The sequence below is a fragment of the Pseudopipra pipra genome, chromosome 17 (genome assembly GCF_036250125.1).
Source record: "Pseudopipra pipra isolate bDixPip1 chromosome 17, bDixPip1.hap1, whole genome shotgun sequence".
In the NCBI taxonomy this organism is placed as follows: Eukaryota; Metazoa; Chordata; class Aves; order Passeriformes; family Pipridae; genus Pseudopipra; species Pseudopipra pipra.
The window spans coordinates 7,125,590-7,145,346 of record NC_087565.1 but is presented as its reverse complement, the minus strand read 5'-3'; the positions used below and the strand labels follow the sequence as shown (position 1 = coordinate 7,145,346).

At 40.4% G+C, this 19,757-nt stretch overlaps 1 protein-coding gene across 2 annotated transcripts; it reads left to right on the top strand.

The window, feature by feature from the left end:
- The first annotated feature begins 202 nt into the window (after window positions 1–202).
- Window positions 203–17,443, top strand: EDN3 (endothelin 3). Of its 2 annotated transcripts, XM_064674099.1 has the most exons (6): window positions 203–447; window positions 2,023–2,278; window positions 2,634–2,853; window positions 14,546–14,710; window positions 15,215–15,319; window positions 16,053–17,443. In XM_064674099.1, the coding sequence occupies exons 2-5, from the start codon at window positions 2,227–2,229 to the stop codon at window positions 15,285–15,287; spliced, it is 510 nt and encodes a 169-aa protein (XP_064530169.1). In that variant the 5' UTR covers window positions 203–447; window positions 2,023–2,226; the 3' UTR covers window positions 15,288–15,319; window positions 16,053–17,443. The 2 variants fall into 2 exon arrangements, with proteins under 2 accessions (XP_064530169.1, XP_064530170.1); XM_064674100.1 differs by lacking the exons at window positions 203–447; window positions 16,053–17,443 and adding an exon at window positions 15,596–16,020 and having other exon boundaries at window positions 1,882–2,278.
- Window positions 17,444–19,757: the final 2,314 nt, after the last annotated feature.

Here is a 19,757-nt window from a genome sequence, read left to right as displayed (position 1 = left end):
AGAAAATCAAATCCATGAATCAGAATTTACTCATGTCATTATTACTTGTCACACCCACAACATGTAATCAGTACTTCCTACTCACTGCAGAGAGTTCTGTTACACAGTAACAGCACAATAAATCTCTTTTTTTTTTTTCCAGATAAGTTAAAATGCAATCATTTGTCAAAATCAATCCAACAGCACAAGAGTACGATATCTAGAACTTCCTGATCTGGAGAAATTAATTTTTCTAGTCGTATAAGAAATGCAAACAACTTCAAATCAATTTTTTTTTCTCAGGGATGTTTTGTCACAATATTTTTTAAAGTAGAGCACCTATACAACTGCGAAGCCAAACTGTAACTGCTGATGCTTGGAGAGCATGACTTGAACTTACACAAACTCACAATCCAGCAAAGCAAACGGTACAAACATTCAGGTCACTGCAGCTACTCTTCCTCAAAGGTAAGTAAGCACTTACTTTCCGAGCTCCAGCATGAACTTCACTATAATGCTGACTTCACTAATTTACATGGGCTCTATTTTCCCTCAAATTAGCAACTGCAGTGAAACTATTTAAAATTAGCAGAACTAAAATCTCCTAAGGTGCTTTCACAGTTCCATTTCAGTGCTTCAATGCTGTCAGTACCTGAGCAAACTCGTGTGTCCTCATGAGCTGCACTCACTGCAGAGGGTACAAACCTTAAATCTTGTGTTTTCTACCTGGGTTTTAGAGGTAGGGCATAATTAATACTTCTGGTATTTCGATTTTATATTCCAAAATCTTGTAATTTGCACAAATTGTGTGAAACAAAAGCAATTTAGGTTTCCACAGAGAACTGTGGTCTCAGCAAAACTTGAGAAAATGGAACTTGCTAGCTATTACCCTGTCTGATGATCATCGTGCTCTTGTTGTTAGCTGGGTAACTACAGCTCTCACACAAAACTCTCAATCTTCAGAGATTGACAGAAGGCAAGGTTTGATAACTGACAAAACATGGCATCTTAATGAGGCTTTTTTTTTTTTGCAAGTGTTACTGGATAGTCCACACCAGAAGCTGGAATTGGGGGCAGGGCTGGAGAAGAATGTGAGGCAGTAGAGAACAGGGATAACGTAACCTGGGTGATCCTGCAACTACTTTTCTACACACAACCCACATTTTAGTGAATATGTCAAATTGGTGTGATACATGAAAGAAATTTTGGCTGAGTTCTTTCTCTTAGGACTGAAATATTCTTAAATGAAACATTGTGTTCTGATTTAAAATATCCACAATTAAATTTGTGACATTTTTCCATGTGCTGTCTACAACATATGTTTCCTATAACAGGATATACTACACATACTACTGTAAGAAAAGATAGAGCCAATTCCCTTAAACCCTTACCTATTATCACCTAAGAGCTGATATTACAATAGAAAATGGGGCCACACGCAGGAGTGTTTTTCTAGGCCCAACTATCAGGTATTTCACACAATATGAAATCCCCTTTTGCCTTTAGTGTTACACTCTAGGTAGGTTTGTCCACAAACAGGTGCTCATAAGTAACTAGAGAAATGAAAGTATTAATTAATTGCTGACTTAATTTTGCCTGGGGAATCACTGGCAGAGTCTTGGGGAGAAAACAAGCCCCAAACAATTCCAAAAGACATAGCCCAGCTTTGAGTCAAAACGCTGCGTTTTCATCGCACAAGCGATTCCTCCTGGAATTAGACATGGAGCAAGAGGATCGGATCATTGACAAGCGAGGAACCAGGAGCAGCGTTAGCAACTCGGCTGGGCTGTTCCGGGAGGATGTGCTGCTCTACCCCTGCTTGTACCTGGCGGGTGGGGAGCGGGGGGCGGCGGGGGCGGGAGCGGGGGCCGTGCCCGCCCCCCGGCCCCGGGGGAGGCCGGCAGCTGTCCGGGTGGGAGGCGTCTGCAGCTGGAAAACAGCAGCTCCGCTTTCTGATCGGATTTGGGGGTGGGGTGGGAGGTGTGTGTGGGAAAGCCAAGCGATGGATCTTCCCTTCTTTTGACAACGCTCTCCCCCCTTCAGGACTAAGCCTGCGCTGGAGGAAAATAACTGCAAGGGAGAACTGCTAATCACACCTCCGTGTGGGAACTAACTCCGGGGAGCAGCGTGTGCCGCCAGCCCCAGGATATTCCCTGCCTCCAACCTGAAGTGATTCCTCCTGGAACGGTTCAGTCGCCCCTGCAGTTCACCTTTGCCTGCAGTTAACCAGCGTGCAATTTGGGTTTAATGGAGCTGGGTTTATTGTTCCTCTTTGGACTTACGATTACGTCGACTGCAGGTAACTCGAATTTCTTTCTTTCTTTGCCACTTCCACGCATGCACACAAAGAAAGGCTGGGTGGGTTTGTGTTTTTTTTTGTTGTTGTTTTTTTTTTTCTTTTTCCTCCTTCCAAAAGGCTGTGAAGCAACAGCCCACTCCGGGAGTGCGTGGTAAAGAACCAGACTCCAAAAAGACATCATTTGGCCGTACGTAGGTTTGAAACAAAAGCGCTGCCTTAGCGATGCATCCCTGTGGGGCAGCGAAAACATAACGGTGCTTTAAGCGCCCCGAAACTCCTGGGGGAGCCGGGGTGGGTCGGGTGCTGTCACAAAGGGGGTCTCCGGGAGCTGAGCGCTGCTGTTGCCTCCCCGCAGGGTCCGCGCTGCCCCGGCCCCGCTCGGCGCTCCCCGCGGGCGGGGACCCGGCACACCGGGAGCGGGACGCGAGCGGGGCGGCGGCGGCGGGCGGCGGGCGCGCCAGGGCGGACGGCGGGGGGCTGCGGCCGCGGGCCCGGCGCTGCACTTGCTACACCTACAAGGACAAGGAGTGCGTGTACTACTGCCACCTCGACATCATCTGGATCAACACCCCCGAGTGAGTGCGGCGGAAATGGCGGGCGGGGGCAGCGGGACGGCGGGAGGGAGCGGGCGGGGGATCCCTGCCCGGCCCCCGGGGGACCCCGCGGGGACCGCCCGGGCGGGGGGAGCCGGAGGCGGAGCCGCCCCCGGCGGGGTCAGGGCGGGACGAGGGAGCCCGAGCGCTGCCCCGGGAGCCCGGGCAGCCCCCCAAGCCCCCGGGAGCGTGATGACCTCGGCACCTGCCGGGAGGGGGCACAGGGGGTGCCGCCAGCGCCCGGAGCGGTGACCTCCCCTCCCGCGGTCCAGGTACCATCCGTGTGCTGGGCACAGCCTGAGTGAAATAAGGGAACAGCGGGTATTTTCCAGGAGAAATCTGTTCCTAATAACCCACTCATTAGGAAGGGAAGAACAGTGTGTGATTGTCTGTGCAACTGTACTGGTTTGGATAAAAATGAAAATGGAAAAATACCGGTACGTTAAAATAATGATAATGATTTTCTTTTTTTTTTTTTTTTTTTTTTTTTTTTTTTAAATTCAATATACTAGAGAAAGCCTTTTGCAATTATGCTTTGTGGAATGGCAAACTTAAGTCATCATTATGCTTCAAGTCATAATAAAAACAGTTTTTGAAGACATTTCTCATGGATTGGAAGTTGGGAGCCCCACACAGGGTACTGGGGGTGGAGCACACGTGCAGAAAAGCAGGGTCTGGTACTGACAGTGTTTAATGGAAAGAAATCATCAGGAAAGGTGACACTTTGCCTACATCCCAAAGGTTTGAGGCCTCCTTTCTCTACGCCATTGTATGTATCCTGTCTTGTTGAGTAACTAAGACTTAAGGATTTGTAGATTCTCACAGGCTATTAGGTTTCAGTCCTGTAGCAACCACAGTGATCAGTTCAGTAAAAAAATAATCAGGAGATCAGATGAACCCCAAACCAAATTACTTTAGGAATTCAAGTTCTTCAGGCTGTATGACTGTGAACTTCTACACACGACATCAAGTACCTCAGTGACTGAAGTTTGGGAACAGTTGCACTAATCCAGATCTGCCTTTGAATCAATTGCAAAGCTTTTAATCAGATTAAAATAACAAAAGGAGTAAAAAAACCCACCAGAAAATAGCAGTAAAATAGGTTAAGTCAAATGGGGTTTAGGGCACTTAATTTGTAAATTCACATGTGTGTCCTGGCCAGAGGCCATGTCTGATGATGTCTTTTGAACTTCTACCAACCTGTAAGTATCACGTATTCACACAAGTCATTCAGTTCTTTGAGTTCCATACCTGCACTAATCCACCCCAGGATTACATAAAGTTATTTTAGCCAAATATTTATGACTCAGTAAATTTAAGTCAGAGCTCACCAGTGAAAACGGGGGAATGACATTCCTTTTCCCCTACGCACTGAATAAATAGACCACTGCTAATTTTAAACATACACTCCTCTTTTTCTTTCCTTTCTTTCTTTCTTTTTTTTTTTTTCTTTAGGATATCCTGTTTTAACTCTACAGGAATTACAATTTTCATTCCAGTGGGAAAAGTATTTAGTGTGCATTAATTCAGTGATGTGGAGAATTTTTTCCTACCTGAAAGTTTTGTGCAAACATCACAAAACAAAGAACAACAAAAAAAAAAAAAAAAAGAAAAAAAGAAAAAAAAGAGCACAGAGGTATCTAATGTTTTAGTGATACCTATAGCATTAGCAATGAAGTATGTATAATAATCCAAATATTAAACACTTGGGGCTCTAAGCCTCTGCTTGCTTAACTGAAGTCAGTTGTACATAAATAGCAGCAAATCTCAGCTCTGTCAAGTCCACCCCCACTGGGTATAGAGTAGCCTGTAATATTTTGATATGAGTACTAGGAAATTCTTTTTTTATAACCTTTATGTGACTGGACATTTCTATGCAAACTATGGAATGAATACATTCAATGTCAATACTAAATATTCACATAGAATATACATGTTAACTACTGTGCTCCAAAGACATGAACTTGTATAACCTAATGACACTGTTGGAACTGGGTGAATCGGGATGCTGGGAGCCCTCTGGGGTTGGTAAAGAGTGGGTGGATGATGATGGAAAGTAGGGAATTAGGCCAGTAGGGACTGAGTTTCCTGGAGTGTGTCAGTGTCTGAAGTGGGCAGCTTTGCTGTCCTGCTCCCTGTGCTGTTTCTGTCCTGAGCCAGGAAGGTGAGCAGTGAAAGGAGCAGCTCTGTGTGCAGGCCATGTACTTGTCCAAATCTCCCTTTAGGCTGAAACAGGAATGCTTTTATGTATGAGGGCAGAGGAGGTCACTGAAATAAGTGTGTTAGACATTTTGGAGCATTTCAGTGCAACAGAAGCAGCATTAAGATTTCATATCACATGTCTGAATGAACAGGCACTAATTCTGCCCTGGTGTCCTACCTGGAGTAATGTCTCAGCAAGTCAAAAGGTACTTCTGGATGTGAATGTGTGAAACCAGGCCTGCTTGTGCAAGCAGGTTACACCACTGCCTTTAACTGGAAATAACCCCTGGTGACTTATTTGTAAACGGGGCTTTTATGTTGCTCTTGTACACACATTGTTGGAAGTTCTTATATTTACTAAAAGCTTGGCTCCAATGCAACTTTGAGGATCAAACACACAGTGAGACACCAGAAAGACGGTGTTAAAGTTTGGAGAAGTTTTCCTGACATCTGTTGATTCTGCTATTTTTCTTGCTTATATACTTGCCTTTTTGTTTTGTTTTATTTCCTACGTCAAGTACTATAATTGCTTATTATTTTTTCCCTTTTTTTCCCTGCCGATTTATTTCTTTCACTTTATCATTTCTTATTCCCCACAAAAATTCCTTAATATTTTCTCAACATTACTCTTGCCTCCGTACTTCAAGGACAAACTTTACTTCCTCCTCTGGTTTCTTCTGCTTTTCCTGACAGGAGATGCTGTTAAGCATTGTTGTAATACATTCAAAACAAATCTTAGTCATGGCCACTCCTCCTTTTCTGGAAAAGCAGTTAAAGTTTTTAGTGAAACTGTTGGAGGCAAAGTGATGATGGATGGTCTATTCTATCCCTGCTGAGAAACCACTTAGATCAAGCAGGGGCACAGTTGTAGAAAAGCACAAAACTGCAGGGTTTGGAGCCAATTAAGAGAGAAATTATCTCTGCGCACATGTTTTGAGTATTGCTTTATACTTGTGCATGAACCACTGCTGTTAGGCCAGACCACTAAGAGCATCAGTGTGTTATATTGACATAGTGAGTCTTTTATGCTGGGAACAGTGGGAGCCTTAAGTGGAAAAGAAGATGTCCTAAAGAAAGGCAGGTAAGTCAGAACAGAATCATGCAATTATGTGGTGTAGACAAAGCTTGCATAACAAAGATAATTAAATAATTAAAAGCTGGTAAACTGTTCTCACTGATAAGATTGATTAGTCAGGAATTAGTTTGCAATGTATTTTTTTTGTCAAGTGCTTATCTTGATCTATAGCTACAGACACGTTCTAAAGAAGAATTGTTTTTTTAAACAGTACCCACTGATGTAATACAGACAGAACTTGATGCTTAATTCTGTAAGTTAAAGAAGAAAATGTAGACAAGACTACATTTAGATCTGCACTTCTTCAAAGGGCTTCTATATTTCAGTATGAACTGAATTTGTGTATGTGACAGCAACGTGTAGTTCAATTAACATTAATGTTGTTGTGTGAAGCATCAGGGATGCTCACAGTGATTAGTAAAAGATTAAAAGGTGACAACTCCTAAGAAAGCGGTGCTATCATGAGGGCACAGTATCAGATGCTCAAGTGGTCTTCAATTCTAAAATAAAACTACAATGAAAATTTATGGCAATAATCCAGACAATTTTCAAAGGACAATTCCTCACTCAAACTAAGCACCAAAAATAAGAATAGTTCTTTCGAAGGGTTTAAATCAAAGCAAAAGTGAGTTTTTTTCTAGATGTCTTTTTTCTGTATTTGCTATTACGTTCAAGAGAGGAGTAACTGAATGAAATCCTGTGACCACGTTGTAAAGACCAGCTTACATGCTGATCTAAGAGTTCTGTCTGCCAATTACATGAATTTCTGCATCAGGAAAATTGGATGGATGGACAAAGTGAAAGGAAGAGTTTGATCTAACACTCTTTTTGCTGCTCTGATCCTCTGTACTTAAACACATGTTCTATTTCCTTTGGAAGGACAAGGGCAGGGGCTGACTTGTATCTGTTGCTTTTCTGTGTGGGATAAATTGGAGAGGATCTGGTGAGTGTTCCATGGGGTGTGAGTACATGGTGACCTGAAAGGACCTGATGTTTCGTCACTTAATAAATTTGTTTCTGTAACATATGAAGGTCAGATACCCTTTAGCACTAGGTTGGCTCCAGACAGCTCCCAATAGAAATGTGTTTTCCTGACCTAAGGAGACTATTGGTTGGGGTGAGAAAGGCTTTTCGTACACTTGAATTGTTTTGGTCTCTCCTGGAGGTGATGACGGATGGGTTTGTTAACAACTTGTCAGAAGCTGAACAGACACCAGCTGATTGCACAGGCAGTCAGCTCTGCAACAGCTAAAAGTCAACGATCTCTGCTCATTACTGACTTAGGTCGCCATCAGAAAGTCATCTTAGAATGGGAACAATTTGTGCCCTATCATGGCTTCACTCACAGTTTTACTCACATGTAGTGATTTCTTGGGATGCTGTTACAAAAAAAAGACTTCAGGCAACCCATTGGTTGCTCCTGCTCTAACTGCTGCTCTGCTGCCTGACTTCTCCTTCACAACAGCTTTTTGTTACCTGCACCTCACTGGTGACTGCACTTCATTCTCATGGGCATTAAGTGATATTCCAGAGTATTATAATTACCTCAATTCTGGATAATCATCGTTAAATATGTATAGATGATGTCCTGTATTCTACTGGAAATAAAAGTACACGGCTAAAGATTTCTTGTTCAGTAAAACAATTAAGCAGGTGGTTATAAACTTTAGATCAGATTGGAAATACCTGGTAGCCAAAGGCATGATGATAAAACAGTGGCTGCAAGCCAGGCAGCTGAAACAAGGAAGCTAAACAGTGCACATGGTTAACCATCAGAACCAAGTGCCAAAAGTGATAAATCTTCTGTTGAGTTGATTTTATTTTTCTGAATGAAATTTGCCCTGATTTTGCAATCTTTACTACCCACATATTCACTGAAATCTATTTGTCTTGCACAAAATAAACTTCAAATAGATATACTGAACATAGTAACAGGCTTCTGCTGTAATTGCTGTATTTTATCATGGACAAACTGATCTGACTTTTAGGCCAGTTTATTCAAAGAGTTATTCTTGTTTAGACTGTGTACTGACTTCCCACTTTCAGTGTCTTACTGTCTGAAATGTGCACAGCTTGTGTGCCCTCCTCAGTCTAGAAGAAGAATCTATCCTCCTAGTCTTCCTGTAAAGCTTATTTACACAGTATGGACCTTTTACAGCAGTATCCAGAAAGACTTAAAATTATTTGGCTCTGCAGTTAAAAATCCCACATCCCTGCAGGAGCTGGCCCTGCAGAACACAGGGTGAGGGATGAGACACTGATGGTCACTGCCTTGAGATTTCCCCACTGCTGCTCCTGTTGGTCTAATTCTAAGGATAAACAGTCTCGAGGGCTGTCAAACCACACTCACTTTCATCAGCCTTATATTTTAACACCACGTGTTTATTTTTCCCCAGGTTTTTGTTTTATTTGTTTTTAAACCTGTGGTGGATTTTGAACTAAACAGGCTGTAGAGAGTGGTAGAAACATCAATTAGTGTGTGTTCTTTGTGTGCACTACTGGAGTGGCTTCAGCAGTAAGTACTCTGAATTTTAGGTTGAAAAGCTACCATTTGACATTTCATTTGATTCCTTTAATCCCTATTTCCCTGCAGTTCTGCCTTTTGGCATTTACCTCAGTGGTTTTGTGTTAGAACCACTTACTAATGACATTCCCTGCCAGTCAGAGGGAGAAAAGGAATAAAGGGAGTTTGGGCCTGACAGACAGAAAATTATGCACCAAAGTTTATTTAATTACTTAAACCAAAAATCATATATCCTGCCACAGAACTGGGATCAGATTAGGACTGGTATGAAGTACTGAAGGATATGCTGAGAGTTGTTTTGAGAGAGGTATTTCTGTGAAACAGCGGCTCAGTTTATTGAGCTCTACCCAGCCCCTCTGAGGGTTTGGGGTGTTAATGGACACCCCTCACCCCAATTTTTGCTTCATATTGCTTCCCTCAAGAAATGTACCCCAGCTTTTAGCTCAGCAACTCAGATATTGTTCTGATCATGTTTCGAAAAGAAAACACGTAACGCCATTTTGACAGCTACAGGAGGAGGATGGATAGTGATAAAAAGCCTCCAGATTCTCACAGTACTTGACTTGGGTACCATGAAATCCCCAGTGGGAGGGAAATCAAAGAACTCACGGGGTCAGTGAAACTGGACAATGAAGCAGATGTGTGTAATCCTTGGCTTATTAACTAAGTTAGCTGTAACTAATGAACTAAAGCTAATTTGCATCCAGCAGCCTGTTTGGTATCAAGGAACACTGGCTACTACTACACTGAGGATGTGGAAAAGAAGGGTGTGGCTATAAAGGATAAAGGTTTGTTTCCTCTGAAAATTTACTTTAGGGACAAAAAGCTACTCAGAAAAAGTCCAGCTTCTGAGAATGTAGCATGTGGTTAGGCTGACAAAACCAACAAGGCAGGCACTTCTTTGAAGAAGGTGTTTTACTACTTAAAGAATGATGCTAAGGAAGGGTTAATAGGGGAGGCACATTGATTGTGAACACTCTTAAAAAATATGTCTGTTACAGAAAGAGTTGGAGCCAACTTTCAGAACAGCCAATGATCTCTTCATCTATAGAGCTACACAATATTACTGCAGTGGCTTTATATGAAAGCATACATAGAAATATCTGTTATTTCCCCCAAGCATCTTTCATTCCGTAGACATTTTGTTTCACTTGGAGGATGGTAAATTTTGCTTCCTTTCTGTGTTCTTTGTTCTCAGTGGTCCTTACAGGGATCTCATACATTTTAGGATTGTCTGGAAACACTGGAGACTGTTGGGAGCCTCGCTGGCCTGGATGCAGGCCAGAAAATATATTGCTGAATACTGAAATCACAGCATCTAAGATGATTGCTGCAACCCCCTCATCCCTTTGTTTTGGCTGAAACTCTCCAGTGCCCTGGAGGTATCTACTGTGTTTAAGTGGCTGGGAAAGTAGAAAATAATAGTAGCTCATAGGTCAATTATAACATAGCATGAGAAACTCAGCCACATGTTATAAAAATTAAAATAAACCAATTAGACTTGTCTGCCTGAATTCACTATAAGTGAGGGACAGCAGAACTTAGGCAAATCATGCTTCCCAATTCGACCTGAAGGCAGTAATCATTCAATGGGCAGTTTGCTTCTGTGGGAAATTTTCCCTGATATCCCTGGTTCAGAATGGCTGTTCCACTATTAGACAGTAATTTTGCCTTTTTCAACAAAAAAAAATCCCTACTTCTGTTAATTTAATGGCCAAATCTTGCTTCAAGAGCTAGCTGGCTTTCAGAGGACAGCTTTTATGATTGTGTTTTGTGGGCACAAAGCACAGAAATAATCTAGGTTATTTCAGCATCTGTTATCCAATCTTCAGATCTATACTTTTTTTTTTCTTTTATAATTCTAGAAGGAACATTTACTGTGTATTCCCTTCCACTGCAGAAATCCAAAGTGTTTCAGGTGACAAGAGCACACTGTGCTTTGATTAGTTTTGTGCTGCTCTGTTATACATGGAATTATCTTCAGTTAACAGATCTGTTGCACTGACTAATCATAATTACATCTCATGGAATAATTACAAGTACTGGAGAGTTGTGTTAGCATTTTTTACAGAATAAAGAACAAATAGCTTATATTCAAGAAGAAATTACTTCCTTGAACTCAGACCTTCTCTAATCTAGAAAGTGCTTTAAAACTGAGTGTGCAGACTTTTATGCACCCCCTCACTTGCTGCAGTAATGATCCTTAACTCCACAAAAGAGAGTAGTTCCATGGAAATCACAAGTCTGTGTGTTGCCAATCAGATACCAGTTCAAAGCATGACAGAAAGGCTGATCCAGAACTGCACAGGTTTGCTTGTTCTCCACTTTGTAGAGAAGAAAGGGATAAAGGACACACAGCCCTTAAATAGTGCAAACCCATTTCACTGCTTCAGGAGAAGCTTGTTCTCCTAAAGGAAGAAATGTTGCCTACTTAGTTAAAGGTCAGAAATTCAAATTTTATCTTTTTTTTTTTTTTTTTTCCAAAAAGTTTGGAAATGGCTCTTAGCTGGTGCTTTGGCCAGGGACTGGGTAATAAGCATGAGGAACACAGTGTAAGGGAACTGGTTGTTCAGGATCTCCAGAAGCCTGGAGCAGGTAGCCAGCCAACAAATCTGCCTCTGCCCTACTCCAACTGATCCTCATCTTCACCTTCACTGAGAAGACACAAACTGCTCTGGGTATACTAAAGTCCTCAAGCTTTGACTAAAGAAAACAGATGCCTCACCTCAAACAGAAAGCAGAGACTTTTTGCCAGACAAGTGCTTGGTGACAATCACATGCTGACAATAATTCCCATTCAATGTGCAGAAATTGTGATTCTACTTCATTTTGCACCTGAGCCTTGCAACACCACAAAAATAATAAAAAAGAGCAGCATCTGTTAATCACATGTAACAATCTAAGATTAAGAAGCTGCCAGGCAAATGCTTCTGATACCTGTTCAACTGAATCTCTTCAGCATCTCCTCTCACCTCTGAAGTGCTGAGAAAGAGGCATGAACTAACTTGAAACACGAACATTTTCAGCTGCTGGAATGATAACCATACACACACTAACATTTGCTTAAACGTTGTGATTTATGAGTTGTATCAGAGTAACTGACAGGCAAGAAAACATCTCTATTTTTTGGTTCTTTTTGAACACTGTTGCAAAGACTGGGTTGCTGTAGAAGTATCTCTGGTTTGGGTTTGAATTTTTGGGTTAGAAATGAAAACCAAGCATATTGGGAGCATTATTACATTTCTATCTCTGATGGGCAAATCTGCACATTAGCTTACATATAAACTTCCCTTGGATGTTCCAGGTAATTCTTACACTTGTCAGAGCACTAGCAGGTATTTCTGGGCCACTGAAAACAAAGGGGTCTTGAATACATTTCCTAAGCTATGAACCACACTCCTATAAGCATTCTGTGTTTCACAGAGCATGAAGTACCTCTAATCTTTCATTAGAAAGATCAGAAACAGCATCTAAAATACCAATTTCCTCCTTTGCTTCGGGCTGTGATTTGTGGCTCTTATCACTTGTAATTAATTTATATTCTCTACCCCTCCCTGTTTGCCGGAATTTACTGTTTCTTAGAAAAGACAGCAGACTGGTAATGGGCCCGTTCCTCAGTCACTGTAATTCACACACTGATGTATTAAAGTGAAATTGAAAGTTGATGGCAATTCTAGTTGGTCCATTAATTTGCAAACTGCAGCAATTAAGAATAAAACACATTCCCTTCTTCCTCTCCAGCTATTCAGGCAGAACCTCTGACACAGGGCAAACTGCAGCTCAGTCCCACAGAAATTCTGGGTTAGAGAATTAGAGTGAAAAAAACCAGTACTGTATTTTGGAAGAGTGGTCTTTTTAACAAGGAACCACTTTAAATAATAACATACTGCAGTATTTATGTCTTGTTAGCATAATGTGGGATGACATCTGCAAAAGCTGCAAGTAGCTTCTTTATCCCTTGGCAAACTATCTGTCATGAAACAGGGCTTTCATATTTGGCTACCACACACCAAATTAATCTTTCTATTTCAGTATCAATTTGAGCAGGAAGTTGAATAATAGAATTTTACCAGAGAGTTTTCATAGAGGATTTGTTAAAAATAAAGTAACTTCCTCCTGTTCCTGTCTCTAAATACTAGCTATTACTTAATTAAAAAGAAAAAAAAAAGTATTTGTATAAAAAATACAACCATACAGCAATTATTTATACCAGAAGTTACCTACATTAGCCATTCAACATTCATCATTCTAAAGCAGATGGCAGTATGGAACCATTAATACTCTTCAGTTATAAAATGGGACTCGCTCCTAATCCTAAAGACAACAAAAAGCTTTTTAAATGGCTGTTAGAGAAGGGAGGCCAAAATCAAGTCCTAAAGTGTTTTGAGACAAATATGGATATTCTTGACTCCCCCAATGTCTGGGCATAGGAGTAAAGGGAAAATATGCAACAGTTTCTGCATGTAGGTGAGGCAGAGCAGCATCTGCTGGAGAAAGACCATTTCCTGGGCTCTTAACACAGAAATATTGCTTGTGATTTTCTATCTTTCAGTATGATTTTATCATAAATCTAACTGACAGGTGTGCTCTGGCTCAGGTTGTGAAAGACAAGATGCACAAGCTCATACGTACTGTAAGTGCAGAGGCTTGAATAAATGATTTGCATCAACTGTACTGATGTTACACCAAAATAATATTTCTGAACCTTTCAGCCCACCATGTGTGTGGGAAAATGGAAAATTTGCAGCTTTCCCATTAATAGCCTAATGATGTTTTTATGAAAGCAAATGTAAGAAGAACTACGTGAAGGTAGTGGTTGCAAACTGATTATTCAGGCTTTGTTCTGTAACCTTTCTGTAACCCTTCTAGATTTACTCTTCCTCTTCCCTGCCTTTTTTTTTTTTTTCCACTCTCTTCACTCCTCTTTCTTGCTCGTGAACATGAGATTCCCTTCATATTTTTAGTGTTTGTGGAGTTGTGGGTTGCTTAGCCCATCCCTCAAGTCCACAGGAGCTTTTATGGGTCTCCAGAAGTTTCATGTGGTGGACAGCTGCTGTCACTTGAGATTCTTTAACAACTTGAAGGAGAATAATTTATGACATCAGTCCAAACCATCCAACTCCTTTTGGGGATGTCAGCAGGAATTGATTGACTATAACCCATTAAAGAGCAAAGCTTGCCAGACTGCAGGGAAATACAGAGAGCTGCCTCATCCTATTTCTTGGTGTGCTGGAGTACAGAATACCATCTCCTGTAGAAAGGTATTAATAGATACATACAGGGAAGATTATCCAGCAGTTTCTCACCTCTGTAACTCCAAGGATCATGTTCCAAACATGATGTAGTGAACTAATCATGCTGACAGTTGTCTCCATTTCTCAGTGATTAAATTAATGGCAAATCAGGCTCAGAATCATGAAGATGACACAACTACATGATGTTACTCGTCTGGTGAAATCAGCACAGCTCATTTGTCACTTCACACCAGCCATGGCACGGGACATAACAAATATTGTACGCTGGGGGAGGGTGAGCAACACAACACAGGAATTAGGAGTAAAATAAGCAATAACCTTGCTTGTAATTGTATCAGCTGTTAGGTATTCCAATCTTTTTTTAGACTGTGTAGTTGCCAATTAATTCTCCCAGTAGAGCTGATTGTCTGCTACTTTATAACTTCCCAAAAGCCAGAGCTAATTGGGCAGTAGTTACAATCTTTTATAGGCAGAACTGCTTATTTATATGAGTATGTTTTGATTTTTGTGCCAGTATTTATTGCTTTGCATCAATAGATCTCTTTACTAAAACAGAAAGGAGATGGAATATCATTTTAATTGGCTTCTAAAATACACGATATGTGTGACTCACAACAGGAGGACTGTGCCATATGGACTGTCTAACTACAGAGGCAGCTTTAGAGGCAAAAGGTCTACAGGCCAGAGTCAAAGTACTTCCCAGTCTTCATTTCGCTGTTCCTGTTTGGATGCTCAGGATGAACAGTGTTTGCAGTTTTGCAGAAGAGTGCAAGACAGAAGAAGGTGAGTACTTGAATGCTGCCACCTGTCTACACGATTTGACTATTTTGCAGAGATAAATTAACCAAGGTGCAATTATCAAATGGAACTGAGTAAAAAACACATTGATTTTAACTAAAATTCCCCTCTCCAGTGTGGTGGGTTAGCCCTGGCCAGCAGCCAAGCACTTACAGAGGTGCTTGTTCACTTCCCCCCCAGTGGGATGGGGGAGTGAACAGAAAGAACTAAAGTGAGAGAACTCGTCTGTCACCTCAGAGTTTAGTAGGTGAAGGAAAGAGGCCAGAGGCAGCCAGTACTGCTTGGAATTTTCATTTTGCTGTTCCTTTCTATGATGTGGTGTTTTTGAGAACACCAGATCTGCCCAGTTAGGAGCATGCTGAATATTGCACTATTCTAGAATGTTTTATCTAGTCTGACAAAGAGCATCACATTGTCTTTTTATGAATGGCTCCATAAGGGGACTTGATGAGAGCACATTTACAAACTTGGAAAATCTCTCTTCTCCAGAAATCATGGATCAATGAAAAAGACAGAGGAGAAAGACCAATGCAGGGAAGAGGAACACAACTTCATTCAGTAGCACAGAGAGTCTGGAGGATTCTGAACAATCAGGTATGGTGCAGATGTTTAATATTTAAAACAAATAGTGATTTTCCACAAATGTTCTTTGTATTTGCAGCACCCTTAACTCTTTTAATTGAATGTTATAAATAAGGGCAGAATTTGGCCCATGAGTTGTTTGTTTGGGTTTTTTCCATATGTAATTTTTAAAATAACCTTTACTATGCACAGAACTACTACAACCTCCCTTGTGCTAACTAACTCCTTCAAAAGTTGGATTCTTTGGCTATAAGCCAATACATATTTTTGCCTTTTTTTTTTTTTTAGGGCAAGGGCTGTTCCTGTCTATCATGTTTTTGCTCATTTAGCACTGCAGCAACTTAAGCTACACGTCCCAGTGCAGTGCTTCAGTAAAACTAGAATTGTCAAGGTAAAGAAACAGAAAAGAACCTTGTGGAAAAAGCATCTGAGGGGAAAAATAAATCTGCTTTCGATAACAGATACAAAGAGATTACTGGGACCTAGCAGCCAGTTTCAAATATTTCCACTTCGAAATAAGTCGCACTATGACCCAAAGTTTTTTGCTATGAAGGAAAGCACTTGGATTAGGAGTCCTCAAGCTGGATTTATTGCTATGATTATCTGAGCAGAGCTAATCAGACAACTGTGCAGCGTTCACTCTGGGTACATGTAATCAAGGAGATAAACCCTTTTCTATCAGGTAACAGGCAGTTAGTGCTGAATATTAAGCAGTTTGGTTGTTGTGTTTGTTTTTTTTTTAAAGCTTTAACATTTATTTGCTGGAGCTCAGAAACAAGAACTTAAACTACAACTCTCCCTTGAGATGGACAAAGTTGATGCTTCAGTGTGATGCCAGTGGAGAACTGAGCGATGCACCACTTCCATTTCAGCAGTGCCACTCTGAGGGCACGTGAACCTGCATGAGGAAGCTTTGTCCCGTGTTCCCCTCGTGAGAGTCTCAGTAAAGGATAATCTTTATCATGGAACTGGCAGGGAATGTATCACTATTGAAGAAAACTTCAAAGGCAGATCCAAACTTCAGCAATGCAAAGTTTCAGGGAGCATTTTGTGATTTCAAAGAGTACAATAGAAACATACTGTTCCACTTTGTGTCTGAGGAATCCATCCACAGCTTTATGCAGGCAACTGTAATTGGAGAATGTGGTGAGCTAGAGAGAGATTGCCTCTACATGAGTTCTCATTCAGAATAAACAGATGCAAAATATTTCTCTTGTTAATGTATGCAAGCCTGAATCATCATATTGTAACTTCGTGGCAGATGTTTAAATGACAGTATCTATGCAGAATAAATATGAATGGCTAATATAAATATTATTATAAACTATAGCAAGTTAAGAGTATGCATTGAGTATTCAATAGATTACCTAATTTAGGCACAAATTATTCCTGCACTTCAAAGTTCCATTCAAAAACACAGTGATTATTTAAGGATGCACTGTAGTTGGTGAACAGAACTTTAATTATTCAGCCCCAAGAATTTTCCTAAAGCTGCAAAGGTAGGACTGTGGAACTTCAAATGAAGCTTCATACAATCAGAGTAACTCAGATTTGCTGTTCTAAGCCCCTGCCCACGTTACCATCCATGGCACATACATTTGTCTCTGTTAGTACTACAAATCACATGTTTATCTTCATTGAAACATCATCAGTGAATAACTTGAAAACTTGGCAATAAGGATTAAATCCAACCCTGGACATTTTTCAATGTAAATGATGTCTTCAGAAATTATGGACTTCTTTTTGCTACGAGGATGCAAGAGTAAGCAAGGAAAAAAGAGTAACTTTTGCAAACCCTGTTCTATATTATTTAAGAAGAGAGGAAATCCCTTACTTGTGACAAAATTTTTTTGGGTTGACTGACCTTCATGCAGACTTTCCCCAGGGCACATAGGTTAAACTATAACCCCATGACAATAAATTATATTTTATAAGAAGAAAGATGGAGACCAAAAGAAAAGTGAAAAGAAATCAACAGTACAAATGTTTATATAGGGCTTAAACCAGTGGTAATAGATTTTCTTTGAAACAAGAAAGGGAGCTCTTTGCCAAAACATATGATATATTTTATATATATGTGGATATATTTCATAAATAAATTATTACAGTTATAAAATTAAATATATCTTTCAGTTATTGCATTTGTATCAGTTTCTTACTTGCTGTATAACTGATTTTGTACGTTTATAGAAAATAGATTATTTATTTTATAAAACCACTTCACATACTATTTTCCCGTATTTTTTTTAAAGACACTGTATAGTTTTGGGGATTTTTAAAAAAATAATCAGGCTCTGTTGTGAAGAATACATAATGCTCCTGATGTTGCTTTATGACCACAAACTGGAAACTTTTTCCCCTCAGAATTCATACATCCACGTCACACAACAACTTGCCTTCTTCAAGACACTGAGAGTTCTCCTACAGCACTCTGAGAATTATGGAAGTATAAAAACATTCCATGATAATAACCGTGTATAAAAAGTGACACTACAATTTTGTGTCCCTTTTGCTCTAAATGTAACCACCAACTGGCCTAATCCTGGGATAAACCCCACAAACAAACTGGGCTCTTCCTTTGACATGCAGGTAGATTTAGCCCTCGAGCAGTGGGCTACAGGTGCTACTGCTGCTTTTTCCTCAAGAAAGAAAAATCCAATCTTTTTCTACAGGAAATCCACTGTCAAGTGGTTTGGTTTAGGACTCTGCACAGCAGCTGAAAATATCGTGTCAATGTACAACTAACAGTTAATGTAAAAATCAGTCCAATGTGAATACACCAAAAGAATGAAAATGAGAAATAATGTTATATCAAACTATCAGACTCAAAAGGGGGAAAACTTAAAGTTTACTGTAGATATTTCCAAATAAATCCCTAAGCCACAGCATATACCTGAAAGTTCTATGTGCTGGATTCTGACACTGAACTACCATTATTCCATCTGGGAACAGTTAACAACCATGAGATACTTTTTACCTAATTTCATATGTTTATAGAAAATGTCAGCATTAATATTCCTCAGCTCTCAGTGACTCAGTTTACTGATTTTTAATTTTTAACTAGAAGGTGTTAAGCTAATTTGAAATACAGTTCTTAAAAATTATCCACAGAATTAATTTCATATATAACCAATAAGTGTTTTGAACTAAGAACTCTTAAAAGGTGATAAATCATAAAAGGATTATTTGCAGAAGTTAGAATTAAATGCTCTTTCAACATATAACATTAGCACAGTGAGGTGCACTGCAGAATTATTCTTGGTCTGGGATATTATTTTCAGGACATTTGTATTTACTTTTGTAAGAGAACAAATTAGTTCCAGCTCTTACTCTATTCAATGTAAAACCATATATGTGCAAATGTGCTCTAATTCTGTCAGGGTTCCATAGCTCTCATTCTATTTCCCAGTAACAAAAGTTCATTTTTAAATTGTTAATAGCAATAAGAACAATAAATGACCAAAGGCCTAGAAAACAATGTGGAAGGGAGCCTTGGAAGAATTTAAGACATTTAGCCTCAAAGGAGAGGAGATGTGAAGACAGTTGTCAGATGCAAAGGGCTGAGAGAGAGAGAGGAGAGCCCTGTTTTTTTCCCTGTGTTCCCAGAAGGAAGTACAGGATTTATGTTACAGCAAAGCCCTTCAGGCAAACTTATCAGCACGAGTGGGTGAGTGCCATGAAGACAAAGGTCTCCACCACCACCTCCACCTCTTAGGCTGTGCCTCATGAAAGCCCCAGGCTTTGACATGAGTGTGGAAGGGGCCCTGTCCTCCTCCAGAGCTCATCTTGTTTCCTGGGCATTAAAATAACTAGCTCCTTGTTCCTGTGCCTGCTTTTGGGGACACCACTCTATGGCTTCTGCTGCTCCCCACACAGAAAATGCTTGCAAAACCTGGGAGCTGAGTTCTTCTGTAGATCCTTATCCTGTTATGTCATCCCTATATTGATCCCCCATTGGCAGCATCTGGCATCTCACACGTACTCAGATGCTGTTTTTAGGAGCTGGCTTTCAGAAGAGCTGGACAAAAATAACTCTGCTGTGACAGATTGGTGAGGACAATCATGGTAGTTTGATGTAAGGTGATTTAAGAAGACAAAATCATGTGTCTTGATAAAAGCAAAATGCAGGCTAACATAAGTAAGGCTGAATAATGCAGCTAAAACTAATCATTAGAAAAGGAACAAATTCTGTCCATATGAACATTAAACCTTTCAATCCTCAGCTTGAAATCTATTGGAAGAGTAATCAAGCAAAATTGCAAACAGATGACTCTGGAAACAATGTTTGTTTTCACTACTGGAGTTTTACAATGCATAAGATATAACCTGATCTGGAGAGCTTTATGCTACAAAGAAATGTCAGGATTGAGAGATTTCAAATGCTAAGCAAGTTAAACAGAGCATATTGCACTCTCTGTTTGCCTTGCAGTGGTACCTTTCCAAACTTTGC